This window comes from Echiichthys vipera (genome assembly GCF_963691815.1).
Source record: "Echiichthys vipera genome assembly, chromosome: 18".
Classification (NCBI taxonomy): domain Eukaryota; kingdom Metazoa; phylum Chordata; class Actinopteri; order Perciformes; family Trachinidae; genus Echiichthys; species Echiichthys vipera.
The window spans coordinates 9,654,569-9,675,825 of record NC_139843.1 but is presented as its reverse complement, the minus strand read 5'-3'; the positions used below and the strand labels follow the sequence as shown (position 1 = coordinate 9,675,825).

The following is a 21,257-nucleotide window of genomic DNA, read 5'->3' as shown; positions in this document are numbered from 1 at the left end:
CACTAAATTGAATATTTTTATGCTTCAACTGTTCAATTTATGATCTTCCGTTTTACCCTATATAATTAATTTCTTGGGAAATAAGTACCTCTGTAAAAATAGTAAAAATACCTCCTGTTTATGGAGGGATTTTTTTTATCATCTTTATTGAACATGTTCAAAAAACACAAACTAAATAAAGCGTATGAGCAGTAAAAAGGAAAGCAAAACAAGAAAACAAGCAAATGGGATCCTCAGAATCCTAAGCGATAAAGACATGACTCAAATAATATAGTTCATGTTCAAAGGGATTGGAAGACGTTAAAAACTCTTATTTTTTATATTTATTAATTATAGACAAAGTAAAGATTCGGTCTGAATCAGTCGGACAAATCACAGCAAAACAATATTAAAGTTAATATTCATAGGCTTCTTGCATTTGTGATCAAATGTCACTGATTATTACTCTTTAAGTCATATTGTTAAATAATACAACAAAATGCTGATTCAAATCTGTCCACTCTTAATTTACTATTGCAGCATTAGAAGTCTATCCAACTTCAGTCTTTTATGACCATTATTGCTAGTTTCAGTGCAGTTGATTTATTAATTTAAAAAAAAATAAATATAAACTTGTATTCGTGTTGTGCATTGTTGTGCTCTGCAGTGTGCACGATAATTAAACCCTTCAATAGCTGATGTTTTTGACACGGACGCTCGAAATGCAACACTGTTCCTTCGTCTTTTAAGTTGATGTGGAAAACATGCAGGCAAACCACTCTGTCCATAAACAGTTCAGTCGAATACTCAAAGACCATTTGCCTGAAGTAACCGTATTCAACATGTTCACATAGTCTCCTTTCCTCCTTGGCAGCAGATTTTTAGACTAGAAACAGACCCCATGGAGGTAAATGGAGCCTGGTGGGAGTTCGGAGTTGAGCCCTCAGCAACAAAGGCAATTATAGCAGGCTTTTCAAACTAATGGATGCCACTGAAGGCTCAGACTCTCCTTTCCTGAATCACAACTGTGTTCTCACCCTCCACAGGCTCTGACACTCCAGACCAGCGCTCGCCACACGCTGGATGACCTCAGACAACTGCTGCAATTAAGAAAAGCTAGCACTTTGAGAATGTGTGCCGCATTTCATTGTCTACAGCAGGTGTATAAAGGCGGACAGCACTTAGGACTGATTATGCTGGTAGAGTCTGAAATACATCAGGGTTTTTTTTCTTTGCGGAGGACCTGGCTATTTAAGTAAAGTAATTTAAATATTAAAAGTCTTTGCAAACTCTTTGCATATAGAACACTAGCATACACTGGAAAACGCACTAAAGTGCAAATGAAACCACACAGCCACACTCGTGTGTCCACAGCAAAATCTTTTCTAGTAAGATAGAATCAGACTTACTTTCATCAGAGCCCATGTTCTCCTCCATGTTTTTGATGTAGTCATCCTGCAAAGAAAACGCCTTTGCATTAATGGATGTAATAATATATTTTAGGCAACAAAATGGAGGAAATATGTCCTTGCACTCATGCTTGATGAGAATTCCGAAGAGCGTAAATAATAAAGGAAGGTAACACAGCTTGATTTTAACAATTCAAATATATTCAGCTCTTACATTGAATAGTTGGGTTTTAAAGACAAAACCTTCAGGAAGGTCGAATTAAATTCAGTTCATTTCTAAGACATTTTTTTATTCTGTATGTTCGCTCGATTGATTTATCTTTATTTAGATCTTTGAGCTAAAATAAGTGTTAGAGTGTAACCAAGGGCTTACACAGCAACACAACAATGACTCATTGTCTAAAAGAGACAATATTTCCCACTCAGGCATGTCATTGATCGCTATTGCTGTAAAATCTCATGCTTTTGCTGATGACATTTATTTTTACTTTCCCAAGAAAATGACTTAAAGTAGTGGATGGATACAATTTTCTGTTTCCCTCTCAAATGGTGCCATTTCCTTTTTGTGCTGCTGTAACACTAACAGTAATCACCCCTCCTGGGGACAAATAAATAAAGAGTTCTCTTATCTTACTTTCAGATTTACGTTTTGAACAACCTCTAACCCTCATCATACCAACTGCTTTTTATAAAATACCAAAGCATGTTGGTCCTGAGGGACCCGCATCAAATTCACCCAATTGCGGCCTATGAAGTTTACATAAAGTAGAATAGAATGATACAATGTTTGCCATGTATCCTAATTTAAAGTATCACACACTATCAGGGGGAGAGGGGTAATCATTTTACACAATATGCAATAGGGACCAGGGACCAGGGACCCCAGCACTGCTAGGTCTGATGTACAGCTTCATTTCAGAACTCATGCTGACCGGAAAAGAAAGACACGTGTTGGGAATATCACGGAAGGTGCCGGAAGTGGAAACAGCTGATGGCTCATGAGTTAAAAGTTCGCTACATCAGAGATTATTTCGCAAAGTCGTTTCTATATCTTATATTTAGCTGTACTGTATGTTTAACAGATCAGCTTTAGGAAGAAACTTGTCTTCAAGTGTTATGTTAAAACTACTGGTTCTATGGGTGTAGATATAGCCTCTAACATTAAGTAAACTGCATAAGGCAAAACTGAGAGCTTAAGTATATCTTATAAAAAGGCTTGGGCTATCTTAGCTCCTGCACTGTTGCAGAGGGAATATTTGCTAACTAACTCTGGTTTTTAGATTGTGTTCCAGGCGGGGTTGCACTGGAACGATAATAAAAAAAATCAGCGTCCCACTGCTGTATCCATTCTGACCCATTTCTCTCTGTGTCAGGACAGAGAGGATCAACTATAAAGCAGTTACTACTCGGCGCGAGGCTCAGAGAGGGCCCTAAGGATCAGGACTGTTCAGTTTACTTCAGTCCTTCTGCTCAGGGGACTGAGCTCTCAAGTCAAGCTGAACACGTATAGCCGAAGGCATCTCAAATACTGTGCACAGGGTTTGGACGTGAATTAATCGGTGTGAGTCTAAAAAAAAAAACAATTTCCATTTATGAACCATATTCCTTTAATATATTTAATACACCCTTTACTTACTTATTATACTTTATAAGTACTGTATATTGGATGTTATTGATGTTTTACATGCTATAATTTCTAATGTCCTTTGTCTTTATGTTGCAATGTTTTTCACCTCCGAGCTGCAGTCAAAAACACATTTCTAGACCATGACATTGTTCTTGTCATTGTGTCAAAACTGTCAAATGTCTCTTATGTTTGAAAATGCTTTAATGTTGTTTTTGTGATGTTTTTTTGTGTGAAGCGAAGGACTAACACTGAGCCCAAGACAAATTGCTCCTCAGGAACAATGACGTTTGTGCTTTAGCCAAGATGAACTCTTACTCAAAGGGCAGGTGACACCTACAGACAAAAAGACACATCAAAAGAGAGACAGACAATACCATTGTACAACTTTAAAAAAGAGACACCTACCTCGACTTCCTGTGGCAATGGCAAGCAGCAGTTGGGAGGAAAGAAAGAGAAAGCCATTGTTAGAGATAAAAAGAAAAAAAAACACTTAACAGTTTTCATTTTGCCTCCATTCAGCATGCAAACAGTGGGTTGGTTTATTACAGTTATGGAAGCAGTTAAACTGTCAGCCCTTAATGCACGCTGATTGCAAATACATGCCTTAGTCTCGCTCCTCTCGGGGGACAACATAAGACATTCACAGAGGATTATGAGCGCCTATTAAGCGTGGATGATCCGCTGCCACGTCTATGAGCTGGCAGTGGTCCTGATCGCTAAGGGCTCATTCTGTGGCTGTGTTTACAAGTAACTGCCAAACGGCAGCATCCTGCCCTCAAAAGTTGTAAATAAGCCACGACATACCGCAACGGCAATGGAAAAAAATACAGGCAAACTGTTGGTAATCTTCAAAGTCAACAGGCAGATGTGATTTAGATGTTTTTTTATGGTTGCAGCAGACACACAGAGCACATTTACTAAGCGTACCATTGACAACACAGACAGATATAGCTCCTGTAAAGTATAACCTTGAGTTAACAGGGGAGTGACTGCTTTCCTTTCATTCCATTTCACCGTCTTGGCTTCGGTCCAAGGGCATTACACATCAATACCCACCGCAGCCTATGCTTGTGTGTTTCATCATTCAATGCTCCGGTGTGTTTGAGAGAAATATAGCACTGCATGGTTTATAACAGCAACTCAACCTAGTAAATAAACCTAATTCTTATATATACACACACACACACACACACACACACACACACACACACACACACACACACACACACACACACACACACACACAGACACACACACACCCATACCTGTCTGCTTAATATATCAATATGAACAATTTACGGGCTGCACAAGGACATGCCAAAAAGCTAACGGAAGGCTTTAAAAATCTAAAGCAAGAATTCATCACTGAGCCACAGTAGGACTTCACCTCAGAGACTGTTTCTTAGAGGTAAATATTTTTTCCATAGCAGTGAATATGTCCACGTATACGAGAGTTGTTAACTTGAAATCTGCTGTGATATGAGGAGAGGAAAGAAAATACCTTGAATATGTCATATTATAATAAAGTGACTTTTTAAAATGATCTTTTTTCAGATATGCATATTTACATGACATTTTAAAGGTTAAAGTTGTAACACTGAACTTTAAGGGTGACATCACACCCCAGTATAAAGAAATAAATAATTGCTAAGCCCTTTAATCAGCTGCAGAATTTGCAAATACTGGGAAGAGTATTGTAAAATCCCATAAAAGTACTGCCCACATTATTTAAGATATGACTGTAGCATGTCACACGTCAGATGTAAAGATTACTTAATGAATTATTCGCACTGCTTCTGCAATTACCCAGCAGCTCACAGTGTTGCGAGGGCCGGCGGGATTCCTACAGCATGTCCTAAAGGCTGGAGTGCTTATCTTCCCCCAGCAGCAGTGTGACAGCAAGGACACCAGGCTGAGGCTGCATATAGTCCTTCACCAAGGTTGAGACAGCTAATGCTGTCCTGCTGAATCCGAGCCAGGATGCTGTTACAGTTCACAGCGAGCCGAGACAAGAGGGAGGAAGGCGGGGAAAGATCAGGGTGCAAGGGGGTATGATATGCATGGTGGAGGTCCCCCGAGTTATGTGATTCATATCACATACACCACCTCTTCTGCCATTTGTCAACAAGGCTGTATCGCAGCCGTTGTAAAACAGAGTCGGGAGGCTAATGGAGCTTGACTATCCAGATGCTGCAACTGCTCCTCCTGGACCGCTCGCTGGTATTAGGTTGACAGCATTTGGCCGCAAGCCTGACTGCGCGGCTCCAAGTTAACGTCTATCTCACCTCAACCAAGGCCCGTCTGCGGGTGACATAAACACCACCAATAACCCTGAACCACTCAACCCCAGTGTCATCCACTGTAACAGACATGCACACCAATGCTGTTGAAAGTATGTGAGCTAGAGAGTGATACAAGCAAAAACACCGGATTGGATACTAGAATTTTTTTTTTTAAACAATACAAATCAAACATTGGGGATGTCAAGGTGGCCTGGATAGTCAGGAGGACAATTCTGCAGAATTCTGGATAGCACTTTACTCTTCAAAACAATTAGCCTTACAATATCTGTGTATGATGACGATGGTATGGCTAAATGTAGGGAAAGATTCTGGTTATGGCAAATGAACCATGGTTTATAGGGTAGGGTCAGAGTTAACCAAGAATACTGACTATAATGATAACTATACATTGTCAACTCAAGTGGATGTCACATCACACAACGATAACGATGGGATGGGATATCGTTGGGATCACTTTCAGAGCTATTAAATAAACGATGGAAACACCGGCAGGTCGGGGATCCAACATATATGGGGTGTGCAGCTGTTTACAAAACGTATCGTTCATCATTCATCGTTAGATTTTTAGTTATCTTTCTTGGTGTTGACGGCCCTTTTGGCAAGTAAAATACTTGGGGTTAAACAAATATTCTGGTGAGCGTTATTAATTGAAGGTCAGTGATGGGACACAAACTGTTTCCTCCATGAACATCAGCCGTTAAACACATTCAACTTCCTGCATTTGCACTGCACGTTGGCACGAGGTGGAAGTCGGGATGCGAGGAATTATCTAATACAGACAATTCGTACCGGCACTGAGCTGGGTCTAAGATGTGTATCACAGCAACTGAAAGTGAGCATCCTGGTTATGGAGAAGTTGCACATGCCCCGGTGACATGTCACCAAGATGAGTCTCTTTTTTTTGCATACAAATCTCAAGCAAATCCAGTCGCAAGTCCTCATTTTTGAGACTTAAATCTGACTTGGATTAAAGTCTCAAGCCTACAGCTCTGCATTTGAAAACATTTTGTTACAAACCCTTTTTGCGTGCAGCCAAACCGACATTTTGTCTCTGAATTGGTGGTCTCACAGCTGTCCAAGCATCTTAGGCTATCTGAGATTTTTTCATCACACAAGGTGGCACTCAAAGCAAACAAGTTCTAGTCATTTGAGTCATATTATGAACCTCTATTTATGGGGTTTGAGTATCTTTAAATGCATCACATTTTTAGATATTTAATTATGGCAAATGTGTGGTTATGGCTCATAAACATCTTAGTAGAAGAATAAAAAGGAGTAGCATCAGTATTAGCAGATACGCAATGTTGTGTAATTCGTATCTAAGCCTTTTTTTTGTTTTGTTCACGTGTTATTCCACTACTAAAATGTTGGAGGTCAAGTGCATTTCACAGACTGGCCTTGCATGCTTAACATCTCTCATCCGGAAATACAAACCAAGTAGTAATCTAAAAATGAAGGGAGTATCCATCTCCACAGAAAAACAACAACAAAATAAGCAAAAATGTCGAAGAGAAGCATGTGGGCTCCGAGTGTTTGAGCTGAGAGTGCGACCTCACTTCAGCTTGGCGGAGAAATGCTCACAGAGTAAAAGAAATGTCACAGCAAAAATCTGCATCTCCTTGCCCTGCTGCAATGATCCATCACGTGCATGCAGCACACTCGCTCTATCACTGCAGCTCATCTGTCCCTGTAATGTGACAAGCTCTGTACAGTCTGGGTTTCTAGAGGACACTTACACACAAAAAACAACCAAATCTTAAACTTCAACACACACACCTCGTATGTTGTAAGGCAAGTGTTGGAAATGGAGGAAACATATGAAATCAAACCAAGGTGGATGTCAAGGATTTTTTGCAAAGACAGAGCATTTTGGAGATCACAACACCTCCCTACACACATATACCATGTACACACACAAATATTATATAACAGATAACGATCAGAGTAATCTAATCTACAGCTGATAAGATGATAAGCTCCTCTCTGATCACAGAACATCATTTTTTCCAAATCTAATTCAGAGAGATCATATTTTTTTAGTGGATTGATTTTTATCTACGGATTCTGTGTCCAAACAGCTTCTCCCAGTTAATAGGTTATCCTGCCTAAAAGGAATAGTTAGACATTTTGGGGAATACACTTATTTGCTTTCTGGCGGAGATTTGGATATCACTCTCATGTCTGTAAGGTAAATATGAAGCCAGAGGCTGCAGCCGGTTAGCTAAGCTTAGCACAATGACAGGAAATGACATTTTTAAACTTTGGTGTTTGTACAAATTTGACAGACAAAATATAACATATTTATTAGTGTTCTTTAGAGGTACTGGTAGCCTGATATAAGGATATAGCAAGGTTAGAAGTCAAGCCGCTGCTGGCTGCATCTCATGGTGGTGGTATCAACCTTCTCATCTACAGCAAGAAAGTGAATATGCGCATTTTCCAAAATGGGGTCCTATCGCTTAATAGTCATATGATGTATTTAAACCAATCAACCAGTAAGAGCCCGGTGACACAAACATTACATGCTATTTTTTTTTTAAATGGCATCGGAACTGTAATTGCCTGCTTTTACTCAGGAACCAATACAACAAAATGTAAGTGAACATACCAATTCCATGTAATCTGGAAAAATGTATTTTTGTATGCCATCAGCCAGTCAAATCTGCTGATTTGGATCCAGATGCAGATTTCTAAAAAAAAAAAGAAATAGCAAGCAAAGCGTTGGTACCGTCTTCAAAAACGCAGAGTGATGAACTCACACACGCATTTCAAGAGTTTTAGTTCAGCAGCTCTTATTTACAGATGAAATCCCTCTCTCAGGGTAATAACTGCAGACTTCATCCTCAGCAGTATTCCTTATTGATATTCTGAGGACAATATTTGCAGTGAAGACATCACTTAAGCAGCAGGATATGAGTTAGAGGTTAAATGGTGATCTGGACATTTTGCATTTTCTTTCAGTTGTCATTTATCTAGCTTCATGAAGTAATTTACTCTGGCAGCGACTGGATAAACACAGACTGATGGATGGACTGGTGATCCGGGTCATGTCTGTAATGAACGGAGACCTGAGAGAGGCTTTCCTCAGCTGATTGCTCCACTCTTGGCCCAGGCCGTGTCATCCTATCAGATCACTGAGGTGTGTCTGCCTCTCTGACTGGCAGGACATTGTCAGCTCATCATTCCCCCCGGCCGATCATTTGCAAAGTAATGTGCTTTGCCTGATTAATGTAGCCGAATTAGCTACGTCTCCCTGCCTATAAATCGCTGTTAAAGGGCACGCAGGCGGAGGCTGTCGTGAATCTACATTCCATCCTCTGTGTCTCTGTAGTTACCAGGGAGCAGCGGGAGTGCATCTCGCCTTTTCCGTGTCATTATGGCGCCCCGATTCAGCATGCTGGGGCCTGAGTGGTGTAGGTAATGTCTGGCTGTGTTTGTACCCCACCGTCTTTGAAAACTGCGGAGGAATGGGAGAGACACTAATGGTGCAGACCCACCGCAGATTGAACCACTTAGAAATGCATTAGAGTGTTCCAAAATGATGCTGTGTGTCTTTCAACCTCAACCCACTGGCTTAAGAGTGGCAAAACATTGCATTTTCACTTGAACATAAGGCAGAAACCACGCAGAAACATCTGTAAGGACATATTTTCACATCTCCTTTGATTCCACATACCAACTCATTGTGATTACGCCTAGAACTTCTCGATTTACTCTAATTGAACCGCCATATTCACTCTGACAGACGCTGACATGATCAGCCATCATATTACAGACTGTTTAGGTGATTACATGCCATTTATATGACTGAAGAATGACATTTTTAATCACACTAAAATAATAAAAATAAGACTTAAAATAAGAAACCCCCTGAGAAAAATGGGGATGTCTCGATTGCAACAAAACACTGGAGCATTATGGGATTAAGTCGCAGCCCAGCAACACAGAGCTGGATCAAATTGATCATCTGAGCGGCAGTGCTCGGGGGCCTGCAGGCGAAGGGCACATGTTGTTTCACAAGGTAAGACGCCTGCCTGCAATGCAGTATAGTCCGGAGCACATTCTGCAGCCATCTCTGCACACTGAAGGGCATATCTCTCTGCCAGAGCCACGAAATAGCCAACTGTCAAGCGTGCATCCATCTGAAACATTTGCACTGCACTGAAATGCAGAAATAATCAGGCTGACTGGGGAGTCTGGCTCTTGCCGAAGAATGCAGATGATTGAACCAACTGGCAATTACACTTTTTTTATCAAGTTACAGGCTGGTTTGTGTGTAGTTAACAGAAAAAGAGTCTCCTTTCAAACCAAAGTGTCTCAAAATATTTAAACCTCCTGACGAGAGGCTTTTTTTCTGAGCGCCTGCCTTCAGCTAATAAGACCATATTTCAAGAGGTTGCATCACAGAAACAAACCTTTTCCATTCTCAGGAGCCTGTTAGCTGTGGTCTCCAAAATCAGTGATGAAGTAACACATCAAACAGTGGCCGGCCTTTTTTGCTGTAGCAGACACAGTTGAATCAAGGCATTGCATGCTCTGAGAGATGCAGTAATTGGAGAGGAGGAGGACGGCGCGGATGCAGAAAAATGGATTCTGTTGAACCCCACTGCTGAGCCAAGCAGAACCCTGGAACTGAGTCTCTGCAGCATCTTATCACTCCCTCCCCCCCATTTGCAAAACAAAGAAAGAAAAGAGGCGAGCCTTCAGGTTGAGCTCCACACAGATGCCCCAGGGAACTCACAGCTTATGCGGGCCGTCTTTACTGTGCTGAGCCATGCTGCCTCTGCGTGCATTATTAGCAAAAAAAAGAAAAACACAAACATAAAAAGACAAGCTGAAGTGGTTCTGTAGAAACCAAAATACCTGATGCCAGTGTGCTTTTTTTTTCACTTTGTATTAGCTGAACTCATCAGCATTGATCTCCAAACAAAACAATATCAGCATACATAAATAAATGAATAACCTGAAATCTTGTTTGGTTTTAGCATATTTATCTATCGCAGGAAACCTAAATCGATATTGAATATATTGGAGGCGAAGAAAATAAATTCCACTCCAACGGACTAACAAACTGATTTTGTTTACCCGGAGAGAGAAACAAGCCTAGGAGGTCTTACTACTTCAAATAAAAGCTGAATTGCTTATGACAGCGTTGTGATTGATTTAGAAGATTTCAGATGTTAACCAGACATTTTGAGAGCAGGTTCATGTCTGCTTTTTTTATGAATCTTTAAGTCCCACTCTGGACACATTTTACTGTAAAAACTACTCTGCTATGATTCATATTTTGTTAAACGTGGTTTTCCCACATAGAAAGTAAAACGGCTCTGGATGCACATCTACTCTTTCTCCCTCTTCCTCTCTTTAAGTTGGGGTTCCCTTTCAAAGTACAATTTCTGTGTCCAAGCCAATCAAAGATCTGAGGAAAAAAAGAAACGATTGCACGGTGATTTTACCACTTTTCTATTGATGAAAGGGTGTCGCACTGAAGAAAGCAGTGATCGTGAAAAGTTCACAGGTTGGGTTTGTTTTGTTTGACAGAGCGTTTGGACCCGCAGATAGTATATCGAAAGGGTGTTGCGTCAGATTTAAAGACTGGATTGAGAAATCTGGCCTCGTCCCGCCCATCGCTGCTTGTGCTCCAACTAGGTTGACACTCTTCAGTGACAAGATTCTACCCGAGGTTAACAAGCATGTGCCGCAAGGTATCTTGTTTGCAGGAAATCATCAGAAGAAGATGAAGAGGTTGACGCGCAGGCCAGAGGAGAAAGAGAAGCATGTAAACCACCAATCAAGTTAACTAAACTCATCGGAGAGATTCAGCCATAGCCCACAAAATTCAGCAACTAGCAGATGTATCAGAAGGATAAGTGAATTTGGTGAATTTCAGCCTGCACACGTTTCTTCCAGCTGAACATTATTGAAACCATTATTGAGCCACTAATACTGGTAGTGAGAGCAACAAGTGAGCGGACTGTCGAGTCGTTACTGCACCTTTCTCTCTCACACCGGCTGTGTTTGTGTGTGAACGCTGTGAAACACACAGAGAGGAAACTGTAAAGTACAGCAAAATGCAACAAAGGCTCGTGAAATGGAGCTGAAATGGAAATACGGTGCTGAAACATGTTTATTTAAAGGCATTCATCTTTAAGGATTCTGTTATCCTTCAGGATTGAATTGAAAAAACAACAAACTGAAACTGATATCCGGAGAATGCACTTCAGTTGTATGGGAATGTAATCTTGTGGGAGACAGGGTTGGATCGGGGCCACAGATAGTAGGAAAGTGGTCTCTTCTTTTAACTGGACAGATGTAGCCAAAAACCTTAAGATTTTTGTTGTACTGAGCAGCTGTGTAACCATTTGAGCGTGCTGGAGTGCACCGTCAGCATGTGTGTTCAGCAAATCTCCAAAATATGTTGATTACAATAAAATTTGATCGAGATCTATCTGCGACTGTGATTATCATTGTATTTGCTGTCTCCAAAATTTCAAATGCTACGTCTGCTGTTTAAATTAATTAGACTGCAACGACAAGGCCATTGAAGCTACAAAGCTCTCTCCAACTGTCAGACACATGAGTTTAGAGACCAGCAGCATGGTTAGGAGAAGATAATGATGATAACCATCCTAGTTGAAAATGCTGCAGGAATCTGCATGAGACAGCTCACAGGGGTAGCTAAGTTAAACATGCTATCTGGCTGATTACATTTAATTCCCCCCTTCTGCCATGGCAATGAGAACAAATTGGGTTGTTGTGGCTGCTGATAATTCTAATCTCCCGCAGTGGCAGCGGGATATTACAGTAAAACGGGGAGCCGCATTGAGATGTCACATTATGGCTTTAGGAAGGACTACATCATACGCAAATGAGATTCTGTCGAGTTCTTTCAACTGAGAAAAAAGCTATTAGCGCTTTAACTCTGCATCCTATCCCTGCTATACGATTTGCTTGATTAAGGTCATTTCAATATGACTTTGTAGTGTGTATCCATTACACTGCCAACTCAACAAATTAACAGTCTCTGTCTCTCTCCCACACACGCAAACAAATATATCCACCGCATGCCACACATACTAAATACAGCTTGAACGCAGACGAGATCACGGTCCATTCCATGAATGTCCTTGACACCTCCTTCTTGCTCTGTCAGTTCATACAAAGAGGAAGCTCAGCTCTCCGTTCTTCTTCATATGCAGCTCTGGGACAGTCAAGCCAAAGAGGAACAAGCACCCGTTTCGTCCAACATTTAAATCAAACATGCAGAAGACAGTAGGATAAGCTGATTCTCCCCGGGCAACTGCATGTCCTCAAAGTTTTTGTAGCCGCCTGGCCTTATAGTACAGTTTTGTTGCCCTGCTGTTTTAACAGTGAGTGATTTCTGGCCTAAAGCAAAGAATCTATCAATGCCAGGTTGAACCTTAGCACCTTGCTTTATTACACCTATTGTTATTGCATATTAGCGATATGGCTGTTTGCTCAAGACTATGTCTTAAGCGCAGCTCGGTCCCAGACAACTCATAATGGTGGCCCCCGAACACACATCTATCAAAAACTTAAAAACACCAGAGGCAGGCTTGAATATATTCAGGACTGCACTTTTCTGCAGTCTGAATATATTCCCACCTGGATAATATATGCACAGTTATGTTTGCAGCCCCCCGCCCCCTCAGGTTTAATAATTTCCACTCAAATAACAGAGAGTGATTTCAGCTGGTGAAGCTTGCTCTAAAGTATTTACCCCGTGAAGGGTAAACTGAGGTTTCTGCCTCGTGTCTGTGAGCGATAACAGTAAAGGTTATTGCAGATAGACAGATAGGGATGTCATTGTTAAGGGGCAGCGGAATTTCCAGGTCACAATTTTATTTTACCAACTTGTAAAATACATTTCTAAGACGAGCCTCAGCCAGCTTTGGTGAACACAAACCTTATAATGTGAAGAGGGGTCGATTAGCTCTTCAAAAATCTAAAATGATCAAAATAGTTTTAGGCCTAGTCAGAGCCCACACAGGTATATTTCTAAACGTATCTTTTACTAAGCGTTTTGACACACAAACCGGCCTTTGGGGTCACTCTGGCGTTACAAGCCAAAAACTCTGTGTTCCCCGGCAACACTAAAACACTGAACTTTTGAAAAACTCTTTCCAGGGTGAGGATTTTCAGAAACTTCAGTGTTTAAGTGTTGCCGGGGAACACAGAGTTTTTGGCTTGTAGCGACAGAGTACGTGCCCTTGTCTGCTTTGTGAGGCGTAACAGATGAGGTGACATTTTGTGCAGGGGCAGACATGGCCAACATAGTGCTGATTCTAACTTTGCTAACAGGACTTTTTACATTTACACCTGAATGTGAGGTTAGTCTTCTACTATATTGAGGAACAGAATGCGCTATGGAGCATCAAGCTTTTTTTCAGACTTCTGATTGGCCAACATGGCTTTAGGAATAAGCCAAGCCTGTAGATTTAAGATGCTCTTGACAGTGCTTCAATGTGTTTACATGTTTGCGTGAACAGGGTTTTCTTGAGAACAAAGGAGGGAAATACTTTGTCTGCAAAATACATGTGGACTAGGCCAAGGTCTATACAGAGCCTCTTCAGACTGGAGCCTGTTCACCAGCCCACATCAAATACAAATAATATAACATTCATTGTTGGCCAGCCTTTTTTACTTTAATTGATTCTCCTTTCATTTCTACTCCATTTTAAATTCCTATTGTTGCTTTACAGCTAGGCTAGCAACACAACTCCAAGGACAGCAACGTTAGTTTTGTCCAGACTGAAATATCTGTCGTAGTCTGGTTTTGTGTCAAGATGCCGTCTGACTTGTAAAGACTGGACTAAGAGATTATTGTCTCTTTATAACACTATCTGGCATTATTATCATTTAAGATAACTCAGAGGATTTTGTTTTCTGGCTTTTGGATGTCCTGTTTGCTGTGCCTATCAAGTGTTCCTGTGCTGCCTTTCACTCATTTGCCCATCTACCCAGCTGCTCTGAATCAGCCTCGTTAGTCCCCCCCCTAATCACATCATTCCCCTCATCTGAGCTTCTCCACTCATCTCTCTACCCACACTTCAGAATAGTTTGTAAATCCTCAGTCTTTGTTGTATTTGCGATAAAAAATTCATCAAGGTTATATGCTCCACGGGAAAAATTGTAAACATTTGGTAATTAAAATTTAAAATGAAATGCAAACAATAAACCTGCCAGACATGAGCATGTTACCAACGCACTGTCATGTCTACTTACAGCATGGCTGTAGACAGTCCTTTAGTTGTTTTATTTTCATGCACTTATATGTGACTGTCAGTGTTTAGATTTTTTTTTTGTCTTGTATTCATGGACCCTGGGAAGCCTTACACCCACACTGACAGAATCCAAATGGGATCCTGTAAACAATAAAAATCAAACTCTCTTATCAGTTTCCATTATTGACTCCTCGTAAGCAATGATATAGTTCTGTTTGTTTGCTTAAAAGCTGAACCATTGATTGAGTATTGGGTGTGCCACCATTACAGCCATGAATGAAGACAGATAGAAGCAGAGTGGCAGCATTTATCGCTCTGCCTGCAGCGAGGCATAGAGGAGCTTCACCAGTACAGAGACAACTCTCAGGCAGATGCCACTATAAATAATGCATGAACAATAGAGCCAGAAGAAGAACCTTGGAACAGCTAATTATTCAGCCCGACATTTCAGCAACTCACAGAGAACTTAACGGCTAAAAAATGATGGAATTGAGGCCGTCATTGCTACTCCTGGTGTAGTAGGTGAAGCAATGATACATTATGAAACACATTAATCTACGTGTACTGTCCTATCACAACAAGAAGTTTCCTCGTACTCTTCCTCGTAGAGATTTTGTGTATTTGGACCAGCTATGGAACATGCTTATGAAAAAGCTTTCCTGTTGTTGAAGGCAGTCGCTGAGCTTCTCTCTGTGCTTCTTTTGCAGCGTTTTGTTTTGTGTGTGCGAAGAATAAAATGCTTTCTGGCGAGCAGAGCTTTTCTACAGGAGCAACAACACAAAACAGCCTCTCTACTCAATTAGGAATCACCCACGCTGGAAGCCAACAGGATCTCCTTTCTTCTCTGTTTTCACTGTGAATCGTATCTGAGCAGTCCAAACACTTGCAGCACCATCCCCCCCCCCCGACATTCACCTCCAAGAGGACAAGAAAGCGTCTCTTTCAATCACTTCTGCTATTTTGATCTCATTAGTGTGCAACCAGCAGGTTTCCATAGATTTGATAGGCTGATCTTCAGATTCACACAGCAGAGGAAATGCAGATAACTGTTAGCTCATTTAACTGTCATGGTTGCACCTATCTTCATTTGCAACCCCCACATTGCCATTCACTTTTATAGGAAATGGCCCTCATTATCCTATTTTCTACAATTGCACACTGTCCCTTTGGTCTAATTTTTTCTAATTTTTCATATCCCTAATTACACTGGCTGTTGTTGCTGGAGCATAAATCCTGTGGGAGGCTAATAAATGGCTGAGGTTGATGACAGGAGCCGAAAAAAACCCACAGCTGGCAGAGTGTCTTTGAGCTAAGTAAAGGAGCTCAGTGTCACTTAGGATGCACAGAATCATGTTCAGCAGAAAAAGAGAATGAACCCTGCATGGTCTTTCCTTTTTCTAAGAGCTTGCAAAGAGGAGCTGTTGATGTAGGACCAGTGACTGGGCCAACGCCATCATCTCATCAGCAGCATGGATAAATAATGACTTTGTGTCTGATCCAGAGTCGGATGAAGCATCAGGTTGCTTATTAGAGCTCAAAAAGTTCCTCCAGCCTGCTTGTGGTCCTATGTGGCCATAAAGAGTGCTTATGTGCCGCTCTGGTGACATAAAAACACTTTATACTGTGGTGAAGTGCGCTGATTACCCAATCAAAAGAAAGTTAAAAGTTAAGAATTTTTATTAGTCCAAAAGCTTACTAAAGGTGATTTGTGCTATTCTGGACTGTTTTGTGGCAAAACATGCTATCTAAAGGCATGATCTAAGTCTTTGGAAACTTTCTATCACTCTTATTTGACATTATATATTTGACACAAGATCCTTCAGCCATGCTAGCAGCTCTTTGAAGCTGTACTTACGCTTTGAGCTAAATGCCAACATCAGCATGCAAATATGTTCAGAATGGTAAATGTCTTCCCCAGGAGAATTATAATAACTTTTCATGACCCTTTAGCTTTTAATCTAGCGCCATTATCAAGTTTTAAAAAAAAATACCTGCAAAACTAACAACATTCTTTGGGTGCTTTTCTTTAGGAGCTAATTAGCAAATTTAATAACGCTAGAACGCTAAAAAATGGACGTAGCGTTTCCGTCGAGGTCCGTTCTCTCAACTTGATCCAATCGTACCAATAAATCCAATAAAATAAAAACTAGCCTGGTACAAAATTAAAAATCGCCCCCCTCAGTGTTGTCATGGAGATATGACCTAAACATAAAGATTACGATGTTTTTTTGTACCAGGCCTTAAACGGGTTTAATTATACTGTGAAAACGGCCTTTTTAACATCGGGGTCAATGAGAAACTGCTCTATTATGCAAACTGCTTCTAGTGGACACTCAGAGAACTGCAATTTTTTAGCACTTCCTTATTGGATCAACCAGGAAGTCGCTGTGGTGGGGGCTTGTGGTAAACATAACACCTGTTCAACATTTGTCTGTAAGCATTGTGAGTGTGAAAAGGCTGCCCCCCCCCTTTTCACCTGGTCCTGTTCCTAGCTTTAACAGTGTTTTGATGTCTACCTAATCATTGTGATCAGTGTTATGTTTCTGTTTATTTTGATAAATGATTAATTGAATTGTATAGATTATATAGTCAGATAGTTATTTATGGGTTTATAGTTTTGTCATTTAGTTCTACCTGTGGGGTTGGATCAGCTGCTCATTAAGTTGATTGCACGCAGGTTTGTCTGATTAGGTTCTCTCAGAAGGGAGGGGCCGGGCACTCTTAATGTGAAGTAGAGGAGGGAAGATAGTTCTGTTTACATCACATTTTCGTAAGATTTAGGCTTTCTTTCTTTGATGTGCCCATAAAATAAAAATGTCAGCAGTTATTGTTCTGTGTGGATAACTCTATTCTTCTAGTTAAAGTGTTCAATTGTGATTGGTCAGCTTAGCTCACCCTATACTTACCTGGGCAGGTGGCAGGTTCCAGTAAGTTGAGGCTGAAATGTTTGTGTGTGTCCGCGAGTAAAAAGAAAGAGAGGCTAGGAGGTGGCAGCTTGCCTTGGGTTTGGTTTTTTTGTTTAGTATTTGCCTCAGTTTCATTTTGTGTTTTTTGTAAATAAATTCCACCTTTTTGCACGCATCCCGTTTCCAGTTCGGCTTCTCAAAGATCCTTTTTTTTTGTTTTTAAGTTTTTGGTGCCCAACACCACAGTAAGCATGCTATTTTTTGGTATTTTACAGCAACAATATAACATTAAACATAATCATCAGTCGTAGCCCACACGCTTCCAATGAATAATGTTAGTAATGTTATCTTCTCTTTCTTCATAGAGTATTCCTGCATGACTATTGAGGATGTAGGTTTAGGCACACTGAGAGGCTTGGGTAAAATTAAAAGGAACCAGTCATTGTTATTTAATTTTTGCATTCATCAAATGCAATCATAAGCACCAATAAGTCTAATTATGATTTGTATGCTTGCCTCGCTCTGTGCTAATCTTAAACTGAGGAGCCATTTACCTGGGAAAGATGTAGCAATTTTCCCTCATTTAAAATGTAGCAGGCACTAGAGCAGCAGGTGCAACCCTAAAACAGCACTCTGCGGTTGGCTTAAATGCTGCACAGCTCCTTAATGAGTCTCCTCTATGCATTGCTCAGAGAGATGGGTGAATCTGGCCGTGAATGAACACCACAGTATTGTTCACATGACTTCCCTCTGAGCACATCCACCCGAACGCACCAGAATGCAAAGCGGAACTTGTGTTACGACGAAAGAAATACATCAAGCAGTCAGAGAAGCATTTTAACTGATGAGCTAATTCAGGAAGATGCAATCAGCTAATTACAGCCAAGCTTAATTTGTGGACATTTGTAACCTGTTGGCATCCTTGTGGGTCTATTCTGTGCAAACGGGAATGCTGGGGAATTTACATGAGGGATGTTTTCTTGACATTTGCGTGTGCCATGATTGCAGCTCCAACATTGATGCCATTCAAAATGGAGCTTGTATAACATCGTATAACCGCTGTGGATTATCCTGACACCTCTTGCCTCTGCAGCTGTTGGTCTTATTGTTCTTCCTTTCAAAGTTTTCTCATTATGTCTCCACGCTGGATAATCATATGTACACTGGTCCAATTTAAACTCCAGTCAGATCAAGCAAAGCGCCGTCACTGCTTTATAAAGCCCACATAGTGATTGTTTTCTTTGATGCAGTATGAAAACTCTCTGTTTTCATACCACCTTTTGCCAAGACAGCTTGAAAACAAATAAGACCCCTTCACATTTCATATGGTGTATCTCACTGCCTGGTACAGCACAGAATATTCCTATCAGAGCAGAACAAAGCCAGCTCGGCTGTCTGTTTCCCCACAGTATCACAACTCCTCATCAGGTTCAACATTGCTTTGATTTTTTTGACGAGATACACATGGAGAGGCAGGAATAAGCAAGGGTACAAACAATTCCCATGCTAGCTAAAGCTTCACCAACCTAACTGATCATGTTGTTCACATCTTTCAAACCAAAGCAAAGCAAACCAAAAAAGGGAACTTAGAAGTCCAGAACTTTTTTATATTATATTTTATATTTTACACCTTTTAAATGTTAAAATGTTCATTCGCTTTCTTATCGAGAGTTAGATGGCAGAGACACCACTCTGTCAGCATTTATAACTGTCCATAAAAACCACAACCTTTAATACATTCATACATTTCTGTTTCTGTACAGATAAAACAAAATAGATATCTGTTAATTAGTGCGCTTTTAGAGATGCTGAAAGGTGGATTTCTTTAACTTTTAACAGAGCCAGGCTACACTAAGCTCATTTTCTGCTAGCTCTAGCTCCATATTAAGCTCGCAAGAGTGTTATCGAGCTTGTCATCCTCCTCCAGGCAAGAAAGCAACTATTCCGAAATTTTGAACTAATTCTTTAACGTAGAATTAAGATAGCCCAATCAGAAAATGTACCTGGGTAAATAGTTAAGGAAAACGATAAAAGAGGAAACATACTACCTTAGAGCTGTAGTGCATGAGAATCTTACTGTTATCTAACAGCAACAGACACATCATTGTAAATAACCCAACATGGCTGCAAACATTTCCTTTTAAATCATGAAAGTGCCTCAACATTATGCTGTAATTTCACTTAGTAAGTACCACACCCTACTCTCCCTCAACTGGGACTTTTTCTATCTCTTATGGTTTACCCAGTTTTGAATCACAGCACATTAATTATGAAGCTGATGAACAGTTCACACAATTTGTTTTCACTTTGACATTTAAGAGACTTTCTCCATGATCAGTTGATGCAGAACAGACTAATTAATCATCTGGGATTCAGAATTGTAAAGAAAAAGAGGAAGGGGGCGAAAGACACTAGTGGTAAAATTATAAGTTGATTAATCGATCAGTCAAATGATTAATCTGTTTGACTATACAGGAATCTAACCTTTACATTTGTTTATTTGACACGTTTGTCCAAAGCAACGTTACAATAGAGTACAATCCAAGCTTCAGTTCAAAGAGACACCATTGAAAATAGATTTATCGTCAATTATCGATCAACAAATCAAACGTTTGACGGTTCTAGCTTCTAAAATGAGATGTGTTGCTAACATTTTAAAGACAAAACAAGTACTAATTGATTAGCTAAAACCCCAATAGACACTGTATAGATATATAGTGTAATTTCAGAGTATATACTATAATCCTGCCATATATTTTGTGAGAATTTTTGGGAGGTATCATCATGGTTGAATACACTTGTTGTAAGTCACTTTGGATTAAAGCGGCAGCTAATTACATGAAATGTAACATTTTGCATGTGTTAAATTGAGAATCCAGATTAAACTAAATGCATCTAATACCCAACTTGTAGAAATGTCAAACAAATCTTCTTGGGACAGTGTGGGTGTACATGCCATAATATGCCCCAAAAGCTCCACAGACAGCCCCTCCGCGCTATCCCTCCCTGTTCGCTTCACAGATCCAATTAGAAAGGTGAAGCAAACTACACCAAAAAACAGCCAAAATGATATTCAAATTTGCATGAAAACACAAACAGCCAATTCAATTACAAATTCTCCAGCAACTCTCTGGACCTTTGGGTGCCAGGTTTGGTATATTCCTACATGCCACAGAGCATGGCCAAAGGAAACGCAGCTTCTGTCTGGCCGCCGTTGATAAGACTATCTGTCTGAGCGGATATTCCTCAGCAATGAGATCAAACGGTCTGTGGGGTTGTCAAGGTGGAGACTTGGATCTGAGCCGCCGCTAGCTGACTCCTTCTCGGAGATCACTCACATCCGGATTCACGCCATGTGTTCTGACTTTTGGTACCAGGGAGGTGTCACACACCCGACACCATAACCTCCTGACCCCTTGCTCACTGTCTTTCCATCTCCTACATATCCCCTGCTGGATTTGTTTCGGACGTCGACAGGAGAGAGGCAGGGGTACAGCACAGTACAATGTGTATGCCCTGATTATTCAGACAATGACCAGATAAAGATAACAAACTTTTGGACTACGATATACGGCAGTTTGCTCCATGAGATGAAAGAAATGTGAATACCAGTACAGATTTTGCATCCAAATGCAACTGGTATTGTATGTTTCTGCAAATCAAAGATACATTACATGTCCATGTTTCATACAGTACATTGAATATCAACTTTTCTGAACTGCTGCAACCCATTCTCATTCGCCACGCCTCACATACCGACACTTTCTTACACTGAAACTACGCAGGTA

At 40.6% G+C, this 21,257-nt stretch overlaps 1 protein-coding gene across 1 annotated transcript in view; it reads right to left on the bottom strand.

The window, feature by feature from the left end:
• The window catches only part of LOC310961096 (testican-2), a 42,725-nt gene that overhangs the window by 19,338 nt on the left and 2,130 nt on the right, over window positions 1-21,257 (bottom strand). The window contains exon 2 of the mRNA XM_083933056.1: window positions 1,389-1,434. Within this exon, the coding sequence (XP_083789182.1) occupies window positions 1,389-1,434 (46 nt within the window). The remainder of the gene's footprint in view (window positions 1-1,388; window positions 1,435-21,257) is intronic.